This window comes from Amblyomma americanum, chromosome 5 (assembly GCF_052857255.1).
Source record: "Amblyomma americanum isolate KBUSLIRL-KWMA chromosome 5, ASM5285725v1, whole genome shotgun sequence".
Lineage (NCBI taxonomy): Eukaryota > Metazoa > Arthropoda > Arachnida > Ixodida > Ixodidae > Amblyomma > Amblyomma americanum.
The window spans coordinates 24,225,261-24,249,232 of NC_135501.1; the positions used below are offsets into that span (position 1 = coordinate 24,225,261).

A 23,972-nucleotide genomic window follows, 5' to 3' on the forward strand; every position below is an offset into this window, starting at 1 on the left:
AGGTCGTGATGCAACTAACTTTTTTTGTTGTAGTTTCTTACTTTTATTGAAATGTGCATATTTTTTTCCTCGATTCAATATAGTAGTTTCATGGTGCAGTTTCGGTACAACAAAGTGTTCGCGAGCACAAAAAGAAAATTTAGGCAAATTCTATCACTTTGTGAAGTGTAAAACTTTCTCCTTGTAAAAATGTGAAGGTTGCTACTGCTACCAACGAACAAGCAGCAGTAGTGCCACATAATACCAATGCTCTTGTGCAAATGTCAGGTAAAAATAAGACTTCATGACCGCACCATAAAGTGGGTTGCCTTGTGCAAAATTTGTGCTACAAAGGTTTCTCGTTTGTAAACAATGTTTGATATAACTCGCGTCCATCTCGCCCCGCCGCGTTTACCCAGTGGTTAGGGCGCTCGCCTGCTGGCCCCGAGGGCGCAGCGGCTGCTCCTTGATTGAGGTGAAACTCAAAGTGCCCATGTGGTGTAGCTCAGTACTGTGCGCGATAGTACGGAGCGACGTCAGTGCATGTTTAAGAACCCCAAGTGGTGGAAATTTCTGGAGTCCTCGACTATGGCACCCCTCTTAGCTGTATTTTTGGGACATTAACCCTTAAACTAAACCACACCATCGCACCCGGTCATGTGAAGTGCGGACGCCGTCGATGGTAAATCGCGTCTGTCGCGTGCACATCTGTTCAGTGACACAGTGCACAAAGCAAGCCAAACTATCTGCGCTATTTTCGCGGGCACCACCCGCTTGCATATCCTGTTCCCATCAGCTCGCAAGAGCACGTCGTGTCGGAGGGGTGCTTGACCCCATTAACTGACTTCTACAGTGCCGCGTGGTTTTGTATTCGCTTGATGGCAGTTGTTGCAGCAACGTGCGAAGCTCGTGATACTTTTTCAGTGGCGGGATTTACCTCCAGCTGTCAGTCAGGATTTCAAGTTATCCGCAATTCATTGAGAAAATACTTTGAGATAAATGGTCATATAAATGCACGGCACCATGGGGAGCGGCTTGGCTTGGCTCGGCAGAAAATTTCGACTAAACCGATATTTTGAGATGAGACTTCGAGGTAATGAAGCTCTTTGTGAACTATTCTCGCCGCTCATTTTGCTTGATGGTTCTTTTAAAATTTTGTTGTAATATCTTCACAAATGCACGCAAGCAAAATAAAGTGGAACGGGAATGTTTTAGGAATGTGTGATATCACTTGTGCCACTGAAGGACAAAAATCTTGATGCAGCAAAGTTCGTGATATAACAATGTTTTTCTGAAAAGTACTACTTGCCGTATTTACTTTATGGTAAATATGGAAAGAAGGCTACAAGAAAGTAATCTAGGTTACAATCTGTTATACAAATTAGGCAAAAATGTAGTTGAGCAGCAGTTTCCCGGTTCAATGTATCCGGACTATATTGCACTGTTAGCAGACAGCCAGGAAGATTTGCAAACTTTGGTTAATTGTTGTGGAGACGAAGGAGACATTTTAGGTTTCAGTTTTATCGCGACTAAGTCAGGTGCGATGATTTTCAATGATGCAACTGATCAGGTGCGCACAATACAAGGCCACGAAATACCCCGAGTGGCCGAATTCAAATATCTCGGGGTATGGATAAACGAAGGGCAGATGTACACGGAAAAGCACAAACAGTCTTTCTTAGCAAAAGGGCGAAGAGATGCCGGGATAATGAAACATAGGGCATTATGGGGGTACAACAAATATGAAGTATTGAGAGGTATTTGGAAAGGAATAATGGTGCCAGAGCTTACTTTTGGGAATGCATTTCTGTGCTTAAAGGGACCCAGAAAGGGGCTCTCGATAAAGTTGCGATATGTCTTGGTTGTTAAAGGACGCCGCTTCATAATTATCCTCCAGCAAGAATTATTTTAATGCGTTTTGGGGGAAGCTGAGTTATCTGCAGGCAACATTTGAACTTCCACATCTTCACGCCTTTCCCTCTCCTCTCGCATGCCAAAACGGCTGCGCTCCTCCGCTGGCCCAATCTACTCGGCCCCTCCCCTACCTCCGCCGGCTGTGGCGGGCGCAGTAGCGCGTGACGTCTGAAAGAATTTGGCGCTATGAACCAATGATAACCCCCGGCTGCTGATGTCACTTGCAGGATATGCCGTCGTATGCTAGGTTTTCTCGCGAAAGCCCGGCACCGCTCGTCACCGCGAAGTGCGAAAATGGAAATTTTTAAAAATGTATTGTAAATTTCCCGCTCGCTTTTGAGGTCTCGTACGCTGCATGGATGCTTGGTGGCCTGTACTCTACATAGTGCAAGCATTTTAAAGGCAAGCTCGAACACCCCTTTCTGTGGCCTTTTAAGGGCAGAAGTTCTGTTGAGATTAGAAGTAAATCGGAGAGCTGTTGTAAGATTAGCACTAGGTGCCCACGACACTACCACAAATGAGGCAGTACAGGTGGATATGGGGTGGGCATCTTTCGAATCATGGGAAGCTCAGAGTAATATACTATATGAAGAATGCCTGAGGAAATTCGACGATAACAGGTGGGCAACTAATGTATTTAAATACCTGTACAGAAAGAGCGTTGACTCACAGTGGTGAAAAAGAACTAGGAAACTAACCAGTAAGTATGCCAGACACGAGGACGAAGAAAGAACATTAAACAACTGGTTAAAAACTCTGAAGGTAAATTGAAAAAAAAATGTTTTAGTGTTCCTTCTACATCACTCTTAGGGAAAGGGCTCACTTTTTTTGAAGGTGATAATCAACGTTAAGCTGGTTGTTTTGGTGGGACTTGTGGAGTGATAACTGGTCTGGTATTTCTCTGTTTTTTCTAGCACCCACTGTGTATAAAAAATTGTTTACGCAATGAATTAACACTAGTTGAAGGTTAGTGCATGTGTTGTCTCCTTCGTGTTTGTCCTTATTTTTAAGCACTTTAAGTTTCATCTTGACATACCAACTCGCCCGGACAGCCACTCTGATCGCATAATGAACCCGCCCCCCACTTCTTTTTTAATTTTTTTAGCCTTTAGCTTTTTTTTAGCGGGTTCCTCAATTTTTGCACCGTCTGCAGTGCAGACTTTGGGAGCGCGCCAAGATGCTGCCCACCAGTAACATCACCTCTTGTTTGTTGATATTTTGAGGCAAGCTCCTGCCAGAGCAGTGGGGGCGAGGGGGTGGGGGGGTGGGGGGGGGGGGGGGACAGCGCGACGCGGCTCGCTTGGCAAAGTTTGCCAAGCGGGCCAGTTGTTTTTTGCCAAGCGGGCCAAGCTTTGCCAAACGTTTTAGTCGGATTTTTTAAAAAGAAAAAAATACTTTTATGCGCATATTGTGCTCTCTGTTGCGCCAGCCAATCAGCATGTACACGGGTGTGCACAAGGAAGGAAGGCTTGGGAAGATCGGCGTGGCCGCGTCGTCTTGTATGATTGCGAAAGGTGCGAGTGGTGAGGGCACGAATTGTGCACCGTTCACCCTGCTTGCTTGCACTGATGGTAAATTTCCCAGACGAATAGTTGCGTGTGTGCCCAAATCCAAAACTACCAAACCATTTGCTGTTTGGTTTGCCACTGCAGCATAGACAACTTATAACGCATACCGCGGGAGTTTGGAAAATCTGCATTATACCATATTTACACTCGATTCGACTCGTCTCGACTCGAATGTAAGTCGACCCCCCCCCCCCCAATCACATTTCCAAAAAAAAGCTAAAAACAAAAGCTTCGAGTTTGTTTAAGCTTTGCCTTGAAGAGTTGAACGCGATAGCATTATCCAGCGGACGCCGTTTATCGCCAGCCGCTATCGGCTGCCGTGCCGTGCCCGTGGGCGCATTACTCGTCCACACTTACACCATCGGCCTCACTAGCGCTGCCGTCGTGATCGCTGCTGTGGTCTCACAGCACGCCGTTCTAACGTCGTCCAGCGAAATCCCGCACTTCGCAAACAGCCACATCACGACATCGCGTGGAACTGCTGAAAGTTTTCCTCGCTGCAGCTGCCACACCTGTATCACCCGTTGGGAGCATCGAACTTGTGGCCCGGCGCGCAGTTGTTTTCTTCGGCGTAAAGAATGGCAGCCATCTTGAACGTAGCTGTGAACGAGCTCTGGTTGCTTGCCGGACCTGGAGCACAAATGATGTCTGACGAAGCACTACATTAAAACCTTGTGAAACGCTGCCAGCAGTAGTCAAATGCATCAGAACCAAAGAGAAACTACGCATGAATGGCGTCAGCTCTTCCGTCGGCTACCGACACTACCGGCAGAGCTGCCGTACCGAGCGGGGGTGCTGCCTTGATTGGAACAGCGGCCCTTCCATCAGCGATCAACGCTCCCTTGAGTGCTGTGCGCGCATTTGAAAGTAAAAGGAAAAAGTGTTGGATGCTTGAGCTTCCCGTAGAACGTGGTTGTGTTGTCAGGCCGCTGCCGCTTATTAGCGTCTCTAGTCTGCAGCCACGTGTTGGGAGTGTGGGGTGCCAGTTTGCTACTTATCGATAGCCGCCATCACTCGCCGCTCGCGGGGGAGGGGATGCCAGTTCTGCGCGTTGACATAGGAGCTGCTCAAGGCCAGCACCAAGAGCAATGCGACGGAGCCGCGCAGCAAAAGTGCAACCACGCTGTAGCATTCCTGATATCTCTTGCCTGTGTTTATGGTCTAAGGCTTTGGTTGCGATTTTAAGTCGACTGCCCCACTTTGGATCTTCAAATTTTTCAAAATAGGCCGTCTTACAATTGTGTAAATACAGTAAGTGGTACTGCTCTGTAACCAAAACATAGCTTTTTTATACATTCGAGATTTCAGAATGGCTACCCTACCTCTCGAAGTGCACCTGACAAAGCTGTTTATGTGAGCTCTTTGGCGAAGCATCGCAGTGAATGAAAGAACGTTATTTCAGTCTGCCGCTGCGATTGAACTGTGTTGCTAATGGCTTCATCTTCAAAAACAGCGAGGCACTTGAGCGCTTGCTCGCTGAGGTTTCTCTGAGTGCAGTTTGTTGCAACAGTCAAGCACGTCTTTGCACGAAACTTCTGCTGCACTTTCACTCACTTCTTCAGGCTCATCCTTGGATAGAGGCTCATCGCGACCGTGCACCGCTGCCACGATGTGTTCATCTGTGGCGGCTTCTTCACACACAACGTCATCAGGGTTGGTGACACGACGACAAGCTTATCTTGTGCCTGTCCTTGAAACGCTGAATCCAACCGTTAAATGGGTTGAAACCATCATGCCAAAATGTTTGCAAGGCACCTGGCCTTGGCTTGCAATATCGAGCCACTCACAGGAACACTCTGGGCACAGACCTCGCGAAACCGTTCAAACAAAGCGGCGACATATTCGTACCTTAACGCACGAATCCGCTTCCTTGCAAGTGACACGGCGACTTCTTGCCGCTATTGTAGCAATTTCTTGCTGTTCTTCCAACTGGTGGACACAGTAGCGTCGGTGACATCATACTTTTTTGCCAACGTAGCCTTTTTCAAACTGCTCTCGACATCCCTCGTAATGCTCTGCTTGCTTTCGAGAACTTGCCGTTTCCTGGCTTTTGAAGGAGCAGACGCCATCGGAACCGAAGACTTGCTCACATTGTCAGCTGACTTGCCTAACGTTGTCAGCTTTTTGCTACACGTGACGACACATATCTCGCTCATGGTCTCAGGCATCACAAGATGCCCCCGCACGTGCACGTACTACGAGCAGCGCTTGCAGCGTCATGCCATTCGCTCGCCGCCGCCGCTGCTCCACCACACTCCAGTCAGGCCACGCCATCATGTGCCAATCAGTGTGCCCAACGGAGGCGCATGGGAGAGGAAAAATGCCTGCTTTGCGGCTTCTAATTTTTTTTTCTCCATCCTCTCCTGCCTTCTGCCCTGCCTTCTGACAACGCTCCCCCTTCTTGCGCAATCTGGGAAGCACACTCGTCGCGCCCGCCAATACTTTCGGGCCCGCGCCGATGCACGGGCCGCCAGGCTTTCCAGAAACGGCACTATACGCGGTCTCCGGTTATGCACTGCCACGTATTAAGTAGGTTACGTCAATACATTGAACTGTATGGGAAGCGAAGCGATTTTCACAAAAAGCTGCATATAATCCAGTCCAGCATTATGAGTGGTTACATTTTAAATGGTGTGAGCTGGAGTCAGGTGGGCCAGTAAGGGCACAGTTTTATAGTGCCCTTTATCTCCTTTGCCTCTCTCTGCTGGCTTCACAATTGTAGCGTAGCGTTTTATTGCTTTGAGCTGCGCATGCACCGCCATGCCATCCCATGGAGTACTACGAAACATGGGGCAGTGTGGGAGGGGTTTAGGCATGTTACATTTGGAGTCACCTTTTCTTTTTTTTTACCAGCGAGGGGTGTGAGATGGGGGGACTCTATGTATAGGTGGTAATATACAATATGTGTTGCGCGTTATGACCTTTGTAGCATTTCTAAAATGTTTTCAGAAAATTTTTGTGAAATCTGTGCACCCTCTTTTCGAAGTCTTAAAACGTACACAAATTATGCAAGTGAATGTGGTATCTGAAACGGGCTGTTACACAGTTATTTGACTTATTTCACTTAGAACACATTTAACGTGATTGTCCTAAGACAGGGTCGCTGGAAAGATAACACCCAGACATCTGAAATTCTCGACTGTTTCAATAGTTCGTCACTTTATAGCTATATCTTGATGTGGAGGTATATCCTTGTTTTTGTCCCAATTGTAACTGCGTTTGTTTAGTTTTCATTTATCTTTATTGCGTTGACTTGATCATTCCTGAAGATTTCATCGTACTGTTGCATTGTTCTACTAGGAGATTAATATTATTACTGGCAAAATAGGGGCTATGGAACCGGTTCCAGCTGGAGTTTTGGCGGGAAAATCACAAGAACAACACTACGCTCATTGTAGACGTCACAGCAGGCAACCTTAAAGGGAGACTGAGGAGAACCTTATCAAATTTTTTTTGTTAGCAAAATCTGATAGTAAGAAATTTGGATTCGAAGTTGAAAAAGATTTCCCCGCCGCTCCAATTCAAACTCGAGAACTCTTATGACATCACGGAGAACTCATGTCACAGGACGGAGTGACGTGAAACGTGACGTAAACGGAGACTCCATGATTTCTGGCGGCTAGCAGTGCGGTCTAGCAGCTGCCGAAATGAAAGCTACCGCCGCCGCACGTTGAAGGCATCTATCGGGGGTCGCTACCGTCGCTTCTTTTACGTTTGCACCGGCGTCTTGCCAGCATTACGATGGATCTTGTTCCCAAACCCGACGACGTAGTTCTCGCAAAAACTCCGGCCTGCATTTCAGTGACCTCAGCCCCACAGAGCTTGCGATGCTTTTGAGGGAGCACGGTTAGGTTAGGCGCTGGCGGGTCGTTTCCCCCTTCCTCAGTGAGCAGCCGTTGCAAACTAAATATCATAACCCCAGTGTGGGGAGTCGCGAGGGGCCAAGACAAGGTCGGCGCCTTGCGCCCATCGGAGGCTGGCTGGGGATTTGGGGCCAACGGATTGTGATTCCTTGAACGGCGCGGTTGCACGGCGCAGCAGGCGGCGTCGAGGTCTCCCACGGTTGCAAGGGCCAAGTTATTTATTTATTTTTTTGCCACAATAAACGGATGGGCGCTCAAGGGCGGTCGCGTTTAAAGTTGTCGTCTTGAAACAAAAGCCGGCGCACGACGCTTCAACGGCTTCCGCTAGATCCAACGGGTCCACTGGGTCAGGCCCTCTTGCCCACTTGCATGTACTTTCAGATATGTACTGTGAATGTATTAAATTAGCCGAGCTCGAAAAGAACAGCTCCGCCCATCTGCCGAAGCTATTGAATTACGTCACAACGCGCACCTCGCCGCGGAGCCGAATCAGTCTGGCAGGTCCGGCGGCGGCTGGCGCACTCGGCGCGAAATAGAGACATGCTCCAAGTCTCCCCGCCAATGCGGTCAGAGTGCGCCGAAGCCGCCGAACGCGTCGGCGGTCAAGCGCAGTGGGAGTATAGAGGGTCTCGCTTTGGCCGATGTGACGTCGTCGTGCAGCGCGCGCGCACGTTACGCCGGAGCATAAATGCGCATTAACAGAGCCTGCGCTCAACCGCTAACCAACGTATTCTGTGGCGGCATCCATGGGAGCCACTGAAACCCCCCGCCCACTCACTCACTGAATAAGAAAAGAAATCCTGTGCCGAGGTTCGGAATCGAACCAGGGCCTTTGGCGTTTGAGGCGGAGACGCTACCACTCCGCCACGACGGCTCAAGTTAGAAGCATTAATAAAGGCGCATCTAGTGAGTGCACTCTTCTGATGCAGAAATCTCCGCGCTTTCCCTAGGTATATCCTGGCCTAACAAAGCTAGGCCATCAGCAATTTTTCTGAACCACCTTGTACCTTGTCTCCCGTCCCTAATAAACGATTTCCGTTAAGTAGTTTGAAGTTGTCTGGCACAACCGGGAATGTTTCGCTGGGCGAGCGTGTGAATACACAAGTGCTGCCTTGTACGATCACCAGCCATTGTGCCATCATAGTTTTTCATCGACCGTGGCGATCATCTGACAAGCCTTAACAGGCTCCTTCAAAGGCTAACTAGCACTTGAAGCGGCACTTGGAGTTCCTCTGCTGTTCGGCGCTTGTAAATCGAGGCGCACCAAGAACAAAACCACGGGGCACGGAAAGCTCATAGACGCGAAGCGCCATAACAAATCGAAACTCTCCTGGCCGCCTGTGGCGCCGCCAAGCATCGGTTTTCTTTGCTTCCAACATTCAGGTTGTGTTTTGTCTGCCTTCCTTGTGTGATAAAAGTGCACTATTGGTTTTAAAACGAAACTTACTTCAATATTGATCTGCGCAACCTACCTTTGTCAGCCTCAGAGATTCGCGCTACCATGTAAGGCGGAAAATTCCCCAAAGGTGGTGTCTCTTGGCCTCTGGCGTCACCATGTTTGTACTTGCGAGATTGGCCTGTGGTGGCGATACCTGTATTTTGGTTCTTGCTATTTTCTACCTTACAAGAGGTTTGTTTTCAGTAAGAGCGGCGTTTTTGTGATCAGGAGCTGGTATTCTATCGATACAAGCTAACTTCAATTTCTCCTCAGTGTCCCTTTAATGCCATCGCATGTGGTTAAGAAGCGCCCCCCCCCCCTCCCTCATGATTTTCAAAGACAAGGAATGCACAAGATGAAGAGAGGCACCAGATGAACGGCCTCGTATGGTGGAGATCATTGCTTTTGCAAAAACTTTAACATTGAGCCAGATTCTGTCTGTCTCTGCTCCTCCGCCTGCTGCATGCCCTTCTTACGGGAAGCCAGTGCCCTGGTGTCTGTGGTGAGGCCGCAGCGTGTGAATGTGGGCAGTGCGTGCCAGTTCTGCCGTCAGGCATTGGAGGCCTCCCACGCTCAGCAGCTCTTCCCTGGTCTCATTGCAGCAGGGCCCCGTGGATGATGACGATGATGCAGCAGACAAGGACAATGTCCTGCAGGGCATTGAGCCTCTGGCAGACGACGAGAACTTCACCTACGCAGCCTCCAAGAGCTTTACCCGCAAGGTGAGGCTCACTGGGGGGGGAGGGGGGGGGGGGAATACTGCGGTGTTTTATTGCTGTACACACGGGGTGGGATAAGGATTAAAAAGAAGGGGGGGGGGCTTTTCATTTAGAGTGAACGTTTTTTTGGGGGCCGGCCAGCATGGGGTGCGCGTCCGGGAGCTGACGTATACACAGCAACATACACTATACAGCGGAACCCCGTTCATACGTTTTTCACCGGACCGTGGGAAAAAACGTAACAGCCGGGAAAACGCAACAGTGAGGGAAGCTCCGAAAATGAATGAAAATGTGCAGCTTCAACTATAGACAATTTATTTCCACAGAGTGCGCTTAGGACTTAAAAAAGTCCAGAATGGTGGCTTGCCGTTTTTGCCACGAGCCTGCTTTGCTTTCGGGCCGAAGAGCGCGGCATTCCCCTCTATCTCGGCATGCTTCGAGATGATGCTGTTAAGCATCGAGGGTGTGAGACCAAGGTCCTTGGCAATGTCGACTCTCTTCCGCACTGGCTGCCTGTCGACTGCATTTAATGCGTCCAGCTTTTCCTCAAGGGAAAGCGCCTTCCGTTCGCGCGATGCCGTCTAAGCACAAGTTCGACGTTCAAGAGGCTTAATGCACAATGACGATAGCATGATAGAAGAGGAGTTGACCCGTTCAACAACCATGCGGCGACCGTAAAAGTGAGAGCATTTTTCACGAATGGCCACCTAGTGGCGGCCTCTTGAACTGGCGTGCGGCTTCTTGCAGCCAGTTTCATAGCCAAGCCCGGCCAAAACTCTCCAAAAGTCAAAATGGCGGTTGCAGCGCGTTGCCTACTTCAGCCCAGGCATGTTCGGGGTGCTAAGTTGCGACGTATCATGCGGGAACGTTTTCACAGCTACTACGTAACAACGGGGTTCCTTATACATTGGATCCTATGGAAGCTATGCCGGGACCGGATGAAAACGACGTAGCAGCCGGGAAAACGCGGTAGTGAGGAATTTAACAGCGGGGTTCTACTGTACCTATATTGCGCGTGTGGGGTTGACTTGGGGAGATAATAGTTTCTCCTCGCTTAATCGCGGCTGACACAGTTCAAAGCCGCCCGTACCCCACCCCGTGATCGCGTACGCTACCGAGCGCTCGCCGACCACGGCGGGCCTTGCTCTGAGGGAACAAAGGAACGACACATTGGCTGACACAAACAGGCATTTATTGCTACAGAAACAATAACGCCAGCTAGCAACAAGGTACGCTAATGAATCGAGGTCGTCAGACTCACCAGCAAGGTTCCGAGCGAATGTTCACCCGCGCTAGGGCAAGGGATATATACTCCGAAGGCCAGACGGGACGAGTACGGGAGCCTGTCTCCCCGTCGCTTCCTCGCCCCGCCGGCGAAGAGCGGAGCCGCGAGCGACATGTCCGCCCGCACCGACGATCCCAGCCAAAGCCCCTCTCCCGCGCGCGGGCTTTGGCAGTCTCTGCGCAGCGATGCTGGCGCCCTCTCTTGCCAGTTAATGTAACTCACAAGGGAATGCGCTCAGCCTCGAGGTGAGACCGCTGCTGCACGGTGCCTCGCGGGAAAGCAAACTCAGGGGGCTGCAGGGCAGGTCCCCACACGCGTTATGACCTTTGTGGAGTTTTTAAGTTGCGCTCGTGAAATCCCCGCGTAATTTCCGCACCCCCTTCTTCGAGCCCTAATTTCTGAGTAAAAAGTGCGCAAATTATGCATGTAAATACGGTATTTCTGTTCTTCCAGAGCGCCATAACTCTGCGCTCTTCACGTGCTGTTCTCCACTTGTGCGGTGAACCTCCTCATGTGCAACGCCACACGTGAAGAACCTCCAGCGCTACTGTTTTCGACACTGGAAGAAGCCGCGAAGGTCCTTGGAGCAGTAACTGACTTCAGCGCCGTTCCTGGCTTGTATTCAGTCCGAATTGGCAGGTGCACGCGGAGTCTCACTCTTAATTAATGAGTGTGTGCTGCCTTTCGCTTGTGTACATTTTTGGCGGGAGGGAGCAGGGTTACCAAATTGTCCGATTTTCCGAATTAACGGGGGCTGAGTTATCAAGGCCACGCAGTGCATATTTGGAATCGGCACACAAACGTACGTATTCCCTGAAGTTTTCACAAACTGGGCTTCATTTGTGACTTTTTCCCAAGACCAGGTTCCCTCTTTAAAGGGTTAAAATAAGCCTACTTGACAATGGGTTGCTCTGCCTGTGGGTCCTAGCTTCCAGTGTCTGCATAGCAGGCAAAGATAACGGAGTGTGGTTGTGCGCAGGTGACCTCAACACCCTTTGCGAGTGAGAAGACGTTGCCCGAGGTGGGTGAGCACTTCACCCTGGGTGGTCTCACAGCGCTGGTGCAGGGTATCACCCTCGAGGGACAGGACAGCCACCTGATGATGCCCCCTCCAGCCACGACAGCGTCTGCTCCCTCACCGCCCAAGCAACTGCCGCCACCATCAGCCCAGCAGGTGCGTAGTGGTGCTTGTCTCTGCTGTGGGGATGTTCACTGGCAGCAATTGGTTGCTCTGCATGACAGATGACACCGGTGGCCTTCTAAGTAGCTGTTTGGTGTGCAGTGTCTTCCTTGGGGCAAGAAAATGTTAAGTTGGAACATCACACGTGAGTGGCAGATTTGAAAAGTTATTATAGCATCACATAAATTGTGAATATAAGGTCTCAACATGGCTCAACCATCATTAGGACATGTAGGAATGTAAATTAATTGCACTGGAAAGAAAATTGGGGTGAGATTGGAATCATACCTCTGCTGCTTGAATAGTCTGACACACTACCCAAAGGCCGTTGAGGCAGATTCGTTCGACCTAGTTACAGGAAGACATTGCATGTCTTGTCCGACAGTCAGTGTCTGTGAAGTGATATGCAAAGAAGGCCCTAGGCCGTTGAAGGGTTCCATTGACGTTATCATGCCATACCTTTTCATCAACGTCATCAGCCTGACTACACCCACTGCAGGGCAAAGGCCTCTCCCATGTCTCTCCAGTTAACCCTGTCCTGTGCCAGCTGCGCCCGCCCTATGCCTGCAAACGTCTTAATTTCATCCGCCCAACTAAATTCTTTCTGCCGCCTCCTGCTACGCTTGCCTTCTCTTGGAATCTACTCTGTTGCCCTTAAGGACCAGCGGTTATCTTGTGGTTATACCCTTAAAGGGACCCTGAAATGATTTCGATGGGCATATTCTAGTGGAACAGATCTGTATTTGTGGGTTTTCGAGTCAGATTTGAAAGCTCTGCATGGACCCTATAATTTAGAAATAATTTTCATAAATCTCTAGTTGCAGTAGCTCGCAACCGATTAGGGCGACACACCTCACCGCGTGCCCCCACTCCGATGATGTCAGTGGGCAGTCAGGGTGATCTTGAAGGTTGGCTCTTTTGCCCACTGACGTCATCAAGCTAGGGGACACATGGTGAGGTGTGTCGCCCTAATCGGTTGGTAGCTACTGTGACTAGCAACTTATGAAGATTGTTTCTAAATTATACGGTCCACGCAGAGCTTTCAAATTTGACTCAAATACCCACAAATGCAGATGTGTTGCACTAGAATATGCCCATCAAAATCATTTCAGGGTCCATTAAGGTAGAGCTTAAGTGTCTCCTGAATTTTTTGTTCATTTGATAGTACGAATGTTTTTGGTGACTCCGTGAGATTCTTGTCAGGTTTCTGCTGTACTTCTGCGTAATCCCTGTCCACCCCTCTTGGTTTGAATGAAAACAACAACCTCAACTACCCCCTCTTGATTATTTAATGTCTGGTAAGCCTTACATGCTGGAGCTTATGATAATCAGTAAAGAAAAATTGGTGCTCAGTGCAGCTATTTCATTTCAAAGCTGTGCTTTGGGAATAATGATTTTCGTTGTTAACTCTTTAATGCACTTTGTATACAGTTGTGTACATTGCGAACCCACTGCTTTTTCTCAGTGTGCTCTAGTAAGCACAGATTTCTTTTGTTTCAGGTTAATTCAGCATCGTTCGCGGTGCAAATAAGGTGCTATTTTATGACAACTAGCAAACACAGCAAAAATTATTTCGTAGAACAGTGAGGTTGGTAATGCGTCCTCTGCCATTTTCTTCTGACAAATTCTGCCATCAATACTCTTTTTTTTTTTTTTTCAGAATTTCTCGTATTATGTTCATCTTTGAAGTGCAGAACGATTCCATGATTGCTAGGGTGTTAATTTTGTAAAATCTGGTACTTTAATATTATAGTTTTCTGTTAGAAAACTAACTAGGTATAATTGGCTTTCTTGAGACCTGAATGTACTATTTGGGCTGAAAAATATTTGTTTTGTTTCGAAATCAGGAATGGTGCTTGAAAGGGTTAGCAGTGGACATGGTAATTAAAACTGTTTCCATTATTTGTGCACGAAATGTAACCGGATTTGGCACAGATGTGTGCAGCTTTTTATGCTCATTTTATAGCTGCATTTTAATTTAAGCTAGCTGGTATAGTTGAGCAATTATAATTAACGTCCTTGTAGAGTCATCCCCAGGGCGTTAGTACCATATAAACTTGTGTATGGGCCGCAGTTATTTTTTTCATCTGTATGTGAATCTTCAAGGTGCAGCGCATACACTAATTAAAAAAATGTATGTTTAACCGGATTTTTTTTTCTTGCTTATCTAGTCCAAAACGGGGTGTGCCCCACACACGAGATTCTGTAGTATTTAAAGAGAAAATGCGCAAGTTCCTTTATGTCAGCATGTTCACAAAGTCCTGTTCTGTGAAATGAAGCTATGAGTTCTTTTTCAACATGCTCAGTACTGAGGGAAATAAAAGTTGACTTCCAGCATGCATATTTATGCATGAAAATGTTTTTTCAAAATTAACTATCAAGAAGCGTTGCACGACTACATAGCAGAAAATACGAGAGGACTCTTAAGCTCTGCCTGAGGGTATGTTATGTGATAGCATCAATGGGTTAACGTCCATATATGCGGAATTGGTCATTCTCTGTCTAAATCTCATAAATTGCTGGGGGTCCTCATACCACCCATGTCACAGTGGTGCAGTGGTTAAGTGATGCGCCACTACCCTGCGAAGAGCGCAGGTGCTGCCACCGGTGGGGCCTGTGCGACCCAGATTGCTCTACCCGAGCAACCTCTCGGAATCAACCATTAATTTTAACTGCCACCTGCCGCGATGATCAGTTTGCCCAAAATCCTGTGGGTAGGTTGTGATAGCGCCACAAGATCACATGACCTAGGTGGGCCACCCTGGGTGCCTCCTCTGAGGATGTTACACTCACAACACCGACACTGACAATGTTGGACTTTCTGCAGAGGGGGAGCCTTAACACTATCACATTAAATATCAAGAGCTTTAATGCACTCCTCAACATCTTAGGATTCGTGTGCAGAAAAACAGTCGCTCTGCTGTCATTCATTTTGAAATGTCAAAGGGAGGAGTGATGGCGGTCGCAGAAAAAGTGAAAAGAGAGAAAATCAACCTAAAAAATTTATTGCCTTGTTGGCCTTGCTTATTGCCTCGTAAGTTTTTTCTTTTTGGCAGAGAAAAGTGGCATTGCAACGAACAGAAGTTGCAATCTTTTGACCTCTCCTCTTTACGGTGGTAACAAGATGGTGAATTCATGATGCACTAGCACCACGAGAAGAAGAATTCTCTTTCAATTTTCGACCACGCATAAAAAAAAACATAATTTTAACACGAGTGTTAAGGGTCTAGTGCCACAAGAAAGCCGGTGTCGTTGGCAGTCAGCGAAAAATCCGTGAAAGGTCCCCAGAGAAGCAACCTAGGTGGCAGGTAGGTCACGTGACCTTGTGATGTCATCACAACCTGTCCACTGGATTGTGAGCAAACCGCTTGCAATAGCAGGTGGAGCCCCAAGGTTTGTGGAGAAGAAAAATTGCTATATCTAAAGTCTTGACTTTACTGGCCTTTTTATTTGCCACGTCCTTTCTTAAACTACCTGTACCTATATTCTCAACTATTTGAAAATATTCAGTTCACTTCGCAATCAATTTTTATTACTCTTTATTACTCATACTTGCTTTGCTGTCAAAAAGTTGATGTTCGCGCGGCTGTTCTGAATGCACATAATGTCTTCGTTGTGTACTCTTGATGGGGGAGTTGGACACGGTTATTTTTCTGGCTGTGCCAGTTGACTGCTGCTGTCATAGTGGTTCCCCCTTTAAATGCTCTCCGGAACTCCGCCTGGGTAGGTGTCACCCTCGGGGTGCGCTCAGCACTGTGTGTGGACGAGGCTGCCACTGAGCTTCTTTGTCTCACACCTGCAGGTGGTGCAGCAGCAGTGCCAGCCTGGTGGTGAGCCACAGGCACCTGCTTCCATGGATGCTGCCGTGGTGCCCCTGGCCAGGCGCCGGTTCTCCACTGCTGCAGACCTGAGGTATCTGCTGGTTTCAGCATGGCAGCAGAGGGTCTTGTGAGGACTAGGCTTTGTCTTCCAGGTCTTGGAATGAAGGATACCAACTACAGTCGAGCCCACTTATAACAATGTTCAAGTGCCACAAAAATTCCATTGTTATAGCTGATAATTGTTATAAAACGGGTTGCATGAAAAAAAGCATAACAACCGCAAAGAGGGGTCACGGACGACAAGTGACATGCGAGCACCGCCGAGGCATCGTTTTGGTGGCACCGAAAGGGGCATTGTAAAAAATACGAGAAGGTTGCTGCGGCTGCCTCTCAGCTTGAAAAATCCCTTAGTGCCCCCCCCCAAAAAAACACAAGGAAAACATGAAAACTTGAAAGCATTTAAATAGGGAAAAATAGCTTGCACTTCTCACTACTTTGTTGAAACAATCCCGTAATCGGTGAGTTTCGACTGCTTCGCGGCAATCTTGCTGACATCGTTCTGGAGGGCACCCAAATGTTGGACATGTCCGAGTGAAAGGTTTTTTGCAAAAATGAAGTCCCGTAGGGACTCGATCATTCTTGAGGTCTCCTGATGAGAGACAACTTGTACAGGCTCCGGGTCATCTTCGTCATTGCTTCATCGTCTTCCGCACCGGTGACTGCTGCAACGATCACCTTTCAGTCAATTCTTCGTTTGTGGTGACTGCATCGTCGGCGTGCAAGAATTCTTCAAGCCCTTCCGCGTCGCCGTCATCACCGCGCACCGTAGACCAAAGTTCTGTAATCGCTCCATCGGCAGGAGCTTTGCGACACTCCGCGTCACTGATATCCCCGGCGAAGCCCGCTTTTCGGAAGCAATTCATGACGGTGGAGGAGCTGACTTCTGCCCATGCCCCAAAAATGAATTGAACAGCCATCAGGAACGAAATCTTAAAGTCTGGAGCGGGTCGGCACACACAGCAATGTCCAGGTTAAGAGCAAGCCTGCTCAACACAAGCCGGCGGTACAATGCCTTGAAGCACGCAATCATGCCTGCGTCTATGGGCTGCAAGCCTGCAGTCGTGTTCGGCGGCAGGAAGAAAATTTTCACATGTGAGAGCTTCTGGGCAGTCTGGTGTGCAGTACAGTTATCAAGGACCAACGCCACCTTCCTGCCTTCATGCTGCATCCGCTGATCGAACTCGCACAGCCACTCGCGGAAAAGTTCACACGTCATCCACGCTTTCTTATTATGACGGTAACGAACTGGAATCCTCGCAGCACCACGGAAACAGCGGGGATTCCTAGATTTTCCAGTTACGAAAGCGGGGCACTTGTCACTGCTGTCCATATTCGCACAGAGGAAAACGGTCGCCCGAAATTTGCTCTGCTTGCCGCCCTTACAGTGATCGCCTTTGAGTGCATGCGTCTTCGATGGAAGCATTTGGAAGAATAGCCCGGTCTCGTCACCATTGTAGAAGTCCCGGTCTGCATATGCTTCGCGGATGTACGGCAGTGTCTCTTCCAACCACTTCCGTCTAGCGTCGACATCGAGCAACCCTGCCTCGCCCACGACTGCCTTGTAGACGATTCCGTGCCTCTCTTTGGAACTCCGAATCCAGCCACCACCAGGCTGGAAATCGGTGTTTTGAAGGAGATACGCAAAGTGCTTCGCCTTCTCCGCTAAAATCGGGCCACTAATTGGCAAGTTCATAGCACGTGCGCTAAGGAACCACTGATACAGTGCCTCCTCCACGTCTTTGTAGGCACCATGCCGAATCCTCTTCTGGCCGTCCTCCATAGTATGGCCAGCACTAGCATGGCGTTCGTTTTCAGTCATCTTGAGCGCGTTGCTGATAATAGTTGAAACCGTCGTCTGTGACAGGCCGTACTTGCGTACTAAGTTGCACACTTTTTCACCACCTCGGTGCTCCCTCAAAATGTTCCGCTTCGTTTCCAAAGATACTGCCGCTCGCTTTCTCTTCTGCGGCAGTTGATCCGGTAGAGCCACGCTGGCCGCGCTTCCTGAAGGAGAATCATCCATTGTTGAACTCTGGGGAGGAATCCGATGGGCTTGCAGAACCAGCAGGATCGAGGCCGGTGATGGCAGAGGATAAATACGACTCTGGCAACGCACGTGTTTTGACGCTGTACGCTGCCCTCAGAACATGTGCAGCTCGTGAAGCAGGAGCCATAGAAAGTGGGAAAGGTGGGGCAGCCCACGCTGAAATGCCGTGACGAGTTTTCAACGGGCGGCGCACCCTCAGAATGGGCTGCTCCCCGCGCGGATACAAAAGCAACAAATGGAAGCACCTCGCAACCCTCTCCACCTCTGCCCAGAGGACAGGGCCCGTCTTTTCTCCTCCTCCGAGTCATACAAGCTTCTTCGGCTCACCCCATGCGCCTCGCCTCGTATGCGTCGTCACGTGATCTTTTCGCAGCCGCTGTGGCCGCTGTGCAGGTGGCTCCGCATACGCGCGCACGTTCTTTGCGCCGTAAGCGTAGTTTGGCTGGCGTGGTAGCTGCGTTTGCGAGTTTATTTCTTTGAGGGTTGGCTCCAAATGACTACATTTAATTGTTATAACAGACGATCTAGTATGATAGCATTGTTATAAGCGGTTTATTTTACCATAGAACACACTGCAAAGGTGACGGTGCCGCGGCTGTCCATTGCTATATCCGATATATTGTTAAAAGCGGTATTGTTATAAGTGGGTTTGACTGTACCAATCCTGCCTGGACCAGGCAAAATTTTTCGTTTATCAGTGTCTTCACTATTACGGCTATGCGCAAACATGTGAAATTTCAAACAATTTGCAAACAATATTTGTTGTTTGATTTGCAGCGTAAGATTACTATTTTAGCAGCTCAAACCTTCTGATTGAAATTTTCTCGTTTGTGTGAGCTTGCAGAGAAACAATCCTAGCTCCGCGTGGCTTTCGAACGTCGACTGGCGAGTCGTAGGTGATTTCGTTTTCCTTTTTAGAAACCATCTCGCCGTTCCAGTGCCAGTGTGTGCTCCCCGGCCCCTTGCTTGCATTTGTGTTGCTCTTGCAGCACGCCAGAACAGCTGGCTCGTCACGGGCTTGCAGGTGATTTCGGTTTCTTTTTTAGAAACCGGCTCGCCGTTCCAACGCCAGTGTGTGCTCCCCGGCCCCTTGCTTGCATTTGTGTTGTTCTTGCAGCATTCCAAAAGGGCTGGCTCGTCACGGGCTTGCAAGTGGTTTCATTTTCCTTTTTAGAAACCATCTCGCCGTTCCAACGCCAGTGTGTGCTCCCCGGCCCCTTCCTTGCATTTGTGTTGTTCTTGCAGCACTCCAAAAGGGCTGGCTCGTCACAGGCTTGCAAGTGGTTTCATTTTCCTTTTTAGAAACCATCTCGCCGTTCCAGTGCCAGTGTGTGCTCCCCGGCCCCTTGCTTGCATTTGTGTTGCTCTTGCAGCACTTCAAAAGGGCTGGCTCGTCACGGGCTTGCAAGTGGTTTCATTTTCCTTTTTAGAAACCATCTCGCCGTTCCAGTGCCAGTGTGTGCTCCCCGGCCCCTTGCTTGCATTTGTGTTGCTCTTGCAGCACGCCAGAACAGCTGGCTCGTCACGGGCTTGCAGGTGATTTCGTTTTTCTTTTTAGAAACCAGCTCGCCGTTCCAACGCCAGTGTGTGTTCCCCGGCCCCTTCCTTGCATTCGTGTTGTTCTTGCAGCATTCCAAAAGGGCTGGCTCGTCACGGGCTTGCAAGTGGTTTCATTTTCCTTTTTAGAAACCATCTCGCCGTTCCAGTGCCAGTGTGTGCTCCCCGGCCCCTTGCTTGCATTTGTGTTGCTCTTGCAGCACTTCAAAAGGGCTGGCTCGTCACGGGCTTGCAAGTGGTTTCATTTTCCTTTTTAGAAACCATCTCGCCGTTCCAGTGCCAGTGTGTGCTCCCCGGCCCCTTGCTTGCATTTGTGTTGCTCTTGCAGCACTCCAAAAGGGCTGGCTCGTCACGGGCTTGCAAGTGGTTTCATTTTCCTTTTTAGAAACCATCTCGCCGTTCCAGTGCCAGTGTGTGCTCCCCGGCCCCTTGCTTGCATTTGTGTTGCTCTTGCAGCACTCCAAAAGGGCTGGCTCGTCACGGGCTTGCAAGTTGTTTCATTTTCCTTTTTAGAAACCATCTCGCCGTTCCAGTGCCAGTGTGTGCTCCCCGGCCCCTTGCTTGCATTTGTGTTGCTCTTGCAGCACTCCAAAAGGGCTGGCTCGTCACGGGCTTGCAAGTGGTTTCATTTTCCTTTTTAGAAACCATCTCGCCGTTCCAGTGCCAGTGTGTGCTCCCCGGCCCCTTGCTTGCATTTGTGTTGCTCTTGCAGCACTCCAAAAGGGCTGGCTCGTCACGGGCTTGCAAGTGGTTTCATTTTCCTTTTTAGAAACCATCTCGCCGTTCCAGTGCCAGTGTGTGCTCCCCGGCCCCTTGCTTGCATTTGTGTTGCTCTTGCAGCACTCCAAAACGGCTGGCTCGTCACGGGCTTGCAGGTTATTTTGTTTTCCTTTTTAGAAACCGGCTCGCCGTTCCAACGCCAGTGTGTGTTCCCCGGCCCCTTGCTTGCATTTGTGTTGTTCTTGCAGCACTCCAAAACGGCTGGCTCGTCACGGGCTTGCAGGTTATTTTGTTTTCCTTTTTAGAAACCGGCTCGCCGTTCCAACGCCAGTGTGTGTTCCCCGGCCCCTTGCTTGCATTTGTGTTGTTCTTGCAGCACTCCAAAACGGCTGGCTCGTCACGGGCTTGCAGGTTATTTTGTTTTCCTTTTTAGAAACCGGCTCGCCGTTCCAACGCCAGTGTGTGTTCCCCGGCCCCTTGCTTGCATTTGTGTTGTTCTTGCAGCACTCCAAAACGGCTGGCTCGTCACGGGCTTGCAGGTTATTTTGTTTTCCTTTTTAGAAACCGGCTCGCCGTTCCAACGCCAGTGTGTGTTCCCCGGCCGCTTGCTTGCATTTGTGTTGTTCTTGCAGCACTCCAAAACGGCTGGCTCGTCACGGGCTTGCAGGTTATTTTGTTTTCCTTTTTAGAAACTGGCTCACCGTTCAAACGCCAGTGTGTGTTCCCCGGCCGCTTGCTTGCATTTGTGTTCTTGCAGCACTCCAAAACGGCTGGCTCGTCACGGGCTTGCAGGTTATTTTGTTTTCCTTTTTAGAAACCGGCTCGCCGTTCCAACGCCAGTGTGTGTTCCCCGGCCCCTTGCTTGCATTTGTGTTGTTCTTGCAGCACTCCAAAACGGCTGGCTCGTCACGGGCTTGCAGGTTATTTTGTTTTCCTTTTTAGAAACCGGCTCGCCGTTCCAACGCCAGTGTGTGTTCCCCGGCCCCTTGCTTGCATTTGTGTTGTTCTTGCAGCACTCCAAAACGGCTGGCTCGTCACGGGCTTGCAGGTTATTTTGTTTTCCTTTTTAGAAACCGGCTCGCCGTTCCAACGCCAGTGTGTGTTCCCCGGCCGCTTGCTTGCATTTGTGTTGTTCTTGCAGCACTCCAAAACGGCTGGCTCGTCACGGGCTTGCAGGTTATTTTGTTTTCCTTTTTAGAAACTGGCTCACCGTTCCAACGCCAGTGTGTGTTCCCCGGCCGCTTGCTTGCATTTGTGTTCTTGCAGCACTCCAAAACGGCTGGCTCGTCACGGGCTTGCAGGTTATTTTGTTTTCCTTTTTAGAAACCGGCTCGCCGTTCCAACGCCAGTGTGTGTTCCCCGGCCCCTTGCTTGCATTTGTGTTGTTCTTGCAGCACTCCAAAACGGCTGGCTCGTCACGGGCTTGCAGGTTATTTTGTTTTCCTTTTTAGAAACCGGCTCGCCGTTCCAACGCCAGTGTGTGTTCCCCGGCCCCTTGCTTGCATTTGTGTTGTTCTTGCAGCACTCCAAAACGGCTGGCTCGTCACGGGCTTGCAGGTTATTTTGTTTTCCTTTTTAGAAACCGGCTCGCCGTTCCAACGCCAGTGTGTGTTCCCCGGCCCCTTGCTTGCATTTGTGTTGTTCTTGCAGCACTCCAAAACGGCTGGCTCGTCACGGGCTTGCAGGTTATTTTGTTTTCCTTTTTAGAAACCGGCTCGCCGTTCCAACGCCAGTGTGTGTTCCCCGGCCGCTTGCTTGCATTTGTGTTGTTCTTGCAGCACTCCAAAACGGCTGGCTCGTCACGGGCTTGCAGGTTATTTTGTTTTCCTTTTTAGAAACTGGCTCGCCGTTCCAACGCCAGTGTGTGTTCCCCGGCCGCTTGCTTGCATTTGTGTTCTTGCAGCACTCCAAAACGGCTGGCTCGTCACGGGCTTGCAGGTTATTTTGTTTTCCTTTTTAGAAACCGGCTCGCCGTTCCAACGCCAGTGTGTGTTCCCCGGCCCCTTGCTTGCATTTGTGTTGTTCTTGCAGCACTCCAAAACGGCTGGCTCGTCACGGGCTTGCAGGTTATTTTGTTTTCCTCTTTAGAAACCGGCTCGCCGTTCCAACGCCAGTGTGTGTTCCCCGGCCCCTTGCTTGCATTTGTGTTGTTCTTGCAGCACTCCAAAACGGCTGGCTCGTCACGGGCTTGCAGGTTATTTTGTTTTCCTTTTTAGAAACCGGCTCGCCGTTCCAACGCCAGTGTGTGTTCCCCGGCCGCTTGCTTGCATTTGTGTTGTTCTTGCAGCACTCCAAAACGGCTGGCTCGTCACGGGCTTGCAGGTTATTTTGTTTTCCTTTTTAGAAACTGGCTCGCCGTTCCAACGCCAGTGTGTGTTCCCCGGCCGCTTGCTTGCATTTGTGTTCTTGCAGCACTCCAAAACGGCTGGCTCGTCACGGGCTTGCAGGTTATTTTGTTTTCCTTTTTAGAAACCGGCTCGCCGTTCCAACGCCAGTGTGTGTTCCCCGGCCCCTTGCTTGCATTTGTGTTGTTCTTGCAGCACTCCAAAACGGCTGGCTCGTCACGGGCTTGCAGGTTATTTTGTTTTCCTTTTTAGAAACCGGCTCGCCGTTCCAACGCCAGTGTGTGTTCCCCGGCCCCTTGCTTGCATTTGTGTTGTTCTTGCAGCACTCCAAAACGGCTGGCTCGTCACGGGCTTGCAGGTTATTTTGTTTTCCTTTTTAGAAACCGGCTCGCGTTCCAACGCCAGTGTGTGTTCCCCGGCCCCTTGCTTGCATTTGTGTTGTTCTTGCAGCACTCCAAAACGGCTGGCTCGTCACGGGCTTGCAGGTTATTTTGTTTTCCTTTTTAGAAACCGGCTCGCCGTTCCAACGCCAGTGTGTGTTCCCCGGCCGCTTGCTTGCATTTGTGTTGTTCTTGCAGCACTCCAAAACGGCTGGCTCGTCACGGGCTTGCAGGTTATTTTGTTTTCCTTTTTAGAAACCGGCTCGCCGTTCCAACGCCAGTGTGTGTTCCCCGGGCCCTTGCTTGCATTTGTGTTGTTCTTGCAGCACTCCAAAACGGCTGGCTCGTCACGGGCTTGCAGGTTATTTTGTTTTCCTTTTTAGAAACCGGCTCGCCGTTCCAACGCCAGTGTGTGTTCCCCGGCCCCTTGCTTGCATTTGTGTTGTTCTTGCAGCACTCCAAAACGGCTGGCTCGTCACGGGCTTGCAGGTTATTTTGTTTTCCTTTTTAGAAACCGGCTCGCCGTTCCAACGCCAGTGTGTGTTCCCCGGCCCCTTGCTTGCATTTGTGTTGTTCTTGCAGCACTCCAAAACGGCTGGCTCGTCACGGGCTTGCAGGTTATTTTGTTTTCCTTTTTAGAAACCGGCTCGCCGTTCCAACGCCAGTGTGTGTTCCCCGGCCCCTTGCTTGCATTTGTGTTGTTCTTGCAGCACTCCAAAACGGCTGGCTCGTCACGGGCTTGCAGGTTATTTTGTTTTCCTTTTTAGAAACAGGCTCGCCGTTCCAACGCCAGTGTGTGTTCCCCGGCCGCTTGCTTGCATTTGTGTTGTTCTTGCAGCACTCCAAAACGGCTGGCTCGTCACGGGCTTGCAGGTTATTTTGTTTTCCTTTTTAGAAACCGGCTCGCCGTTCCAACGCCAGTGTGTGTTCCCCGGCCGCTTGCTTGCATTTGTGTTGTTCTTGCAGCACTCCAAAACGGCTGGCTCGGCACGGGCTTGCAGGTTATTTTGTTTTCCTTTTTAGAAACCGGCTCGCCGTTCCAACGCCAGTGTGTGTTCCCCGGCCGCTTGCTTGCATTTGTGTTGTTCTTGCAGCA

The 23,972-nt window shown here is 49.7% G+C and overlaps 1 protein-coding gene across 4 annotated transcripts in view; it reads left to right on the plus strand.

Annotated features, from left to right (window-relative positions):
- LOC144132332 (uncharacterized) overlaps nt 1–23,972 on the plus strand; it is a 222,134-nt gene that overhangs the window by 120,391 nt on the left and 77,771 nt on the right. For 2 of the 4 annotated variants that reach the window (XM_077664658.1, XM_077664656.1), the window contains 3 exons: nt 9,368–9,484; nt 11,746–11,940; nt 15,749–15,858. In XM_077664658.1, the coding sequence (XP_077520784.1) occupies nt 9,368–9,484; nt 11,746–11,940; nt 15,749–15,858 (422 nt within the window). Of the gene's footprint in view, nt 1–9,364; nt 9,485–11,745; nt 11,941–15,748; nt 15,859–23,972 lie in introns of all 4 variants that reach the window. The other 2 variants (XM_077664657.1, XM_077664655.1) reach the window with 1 other exon arrangement.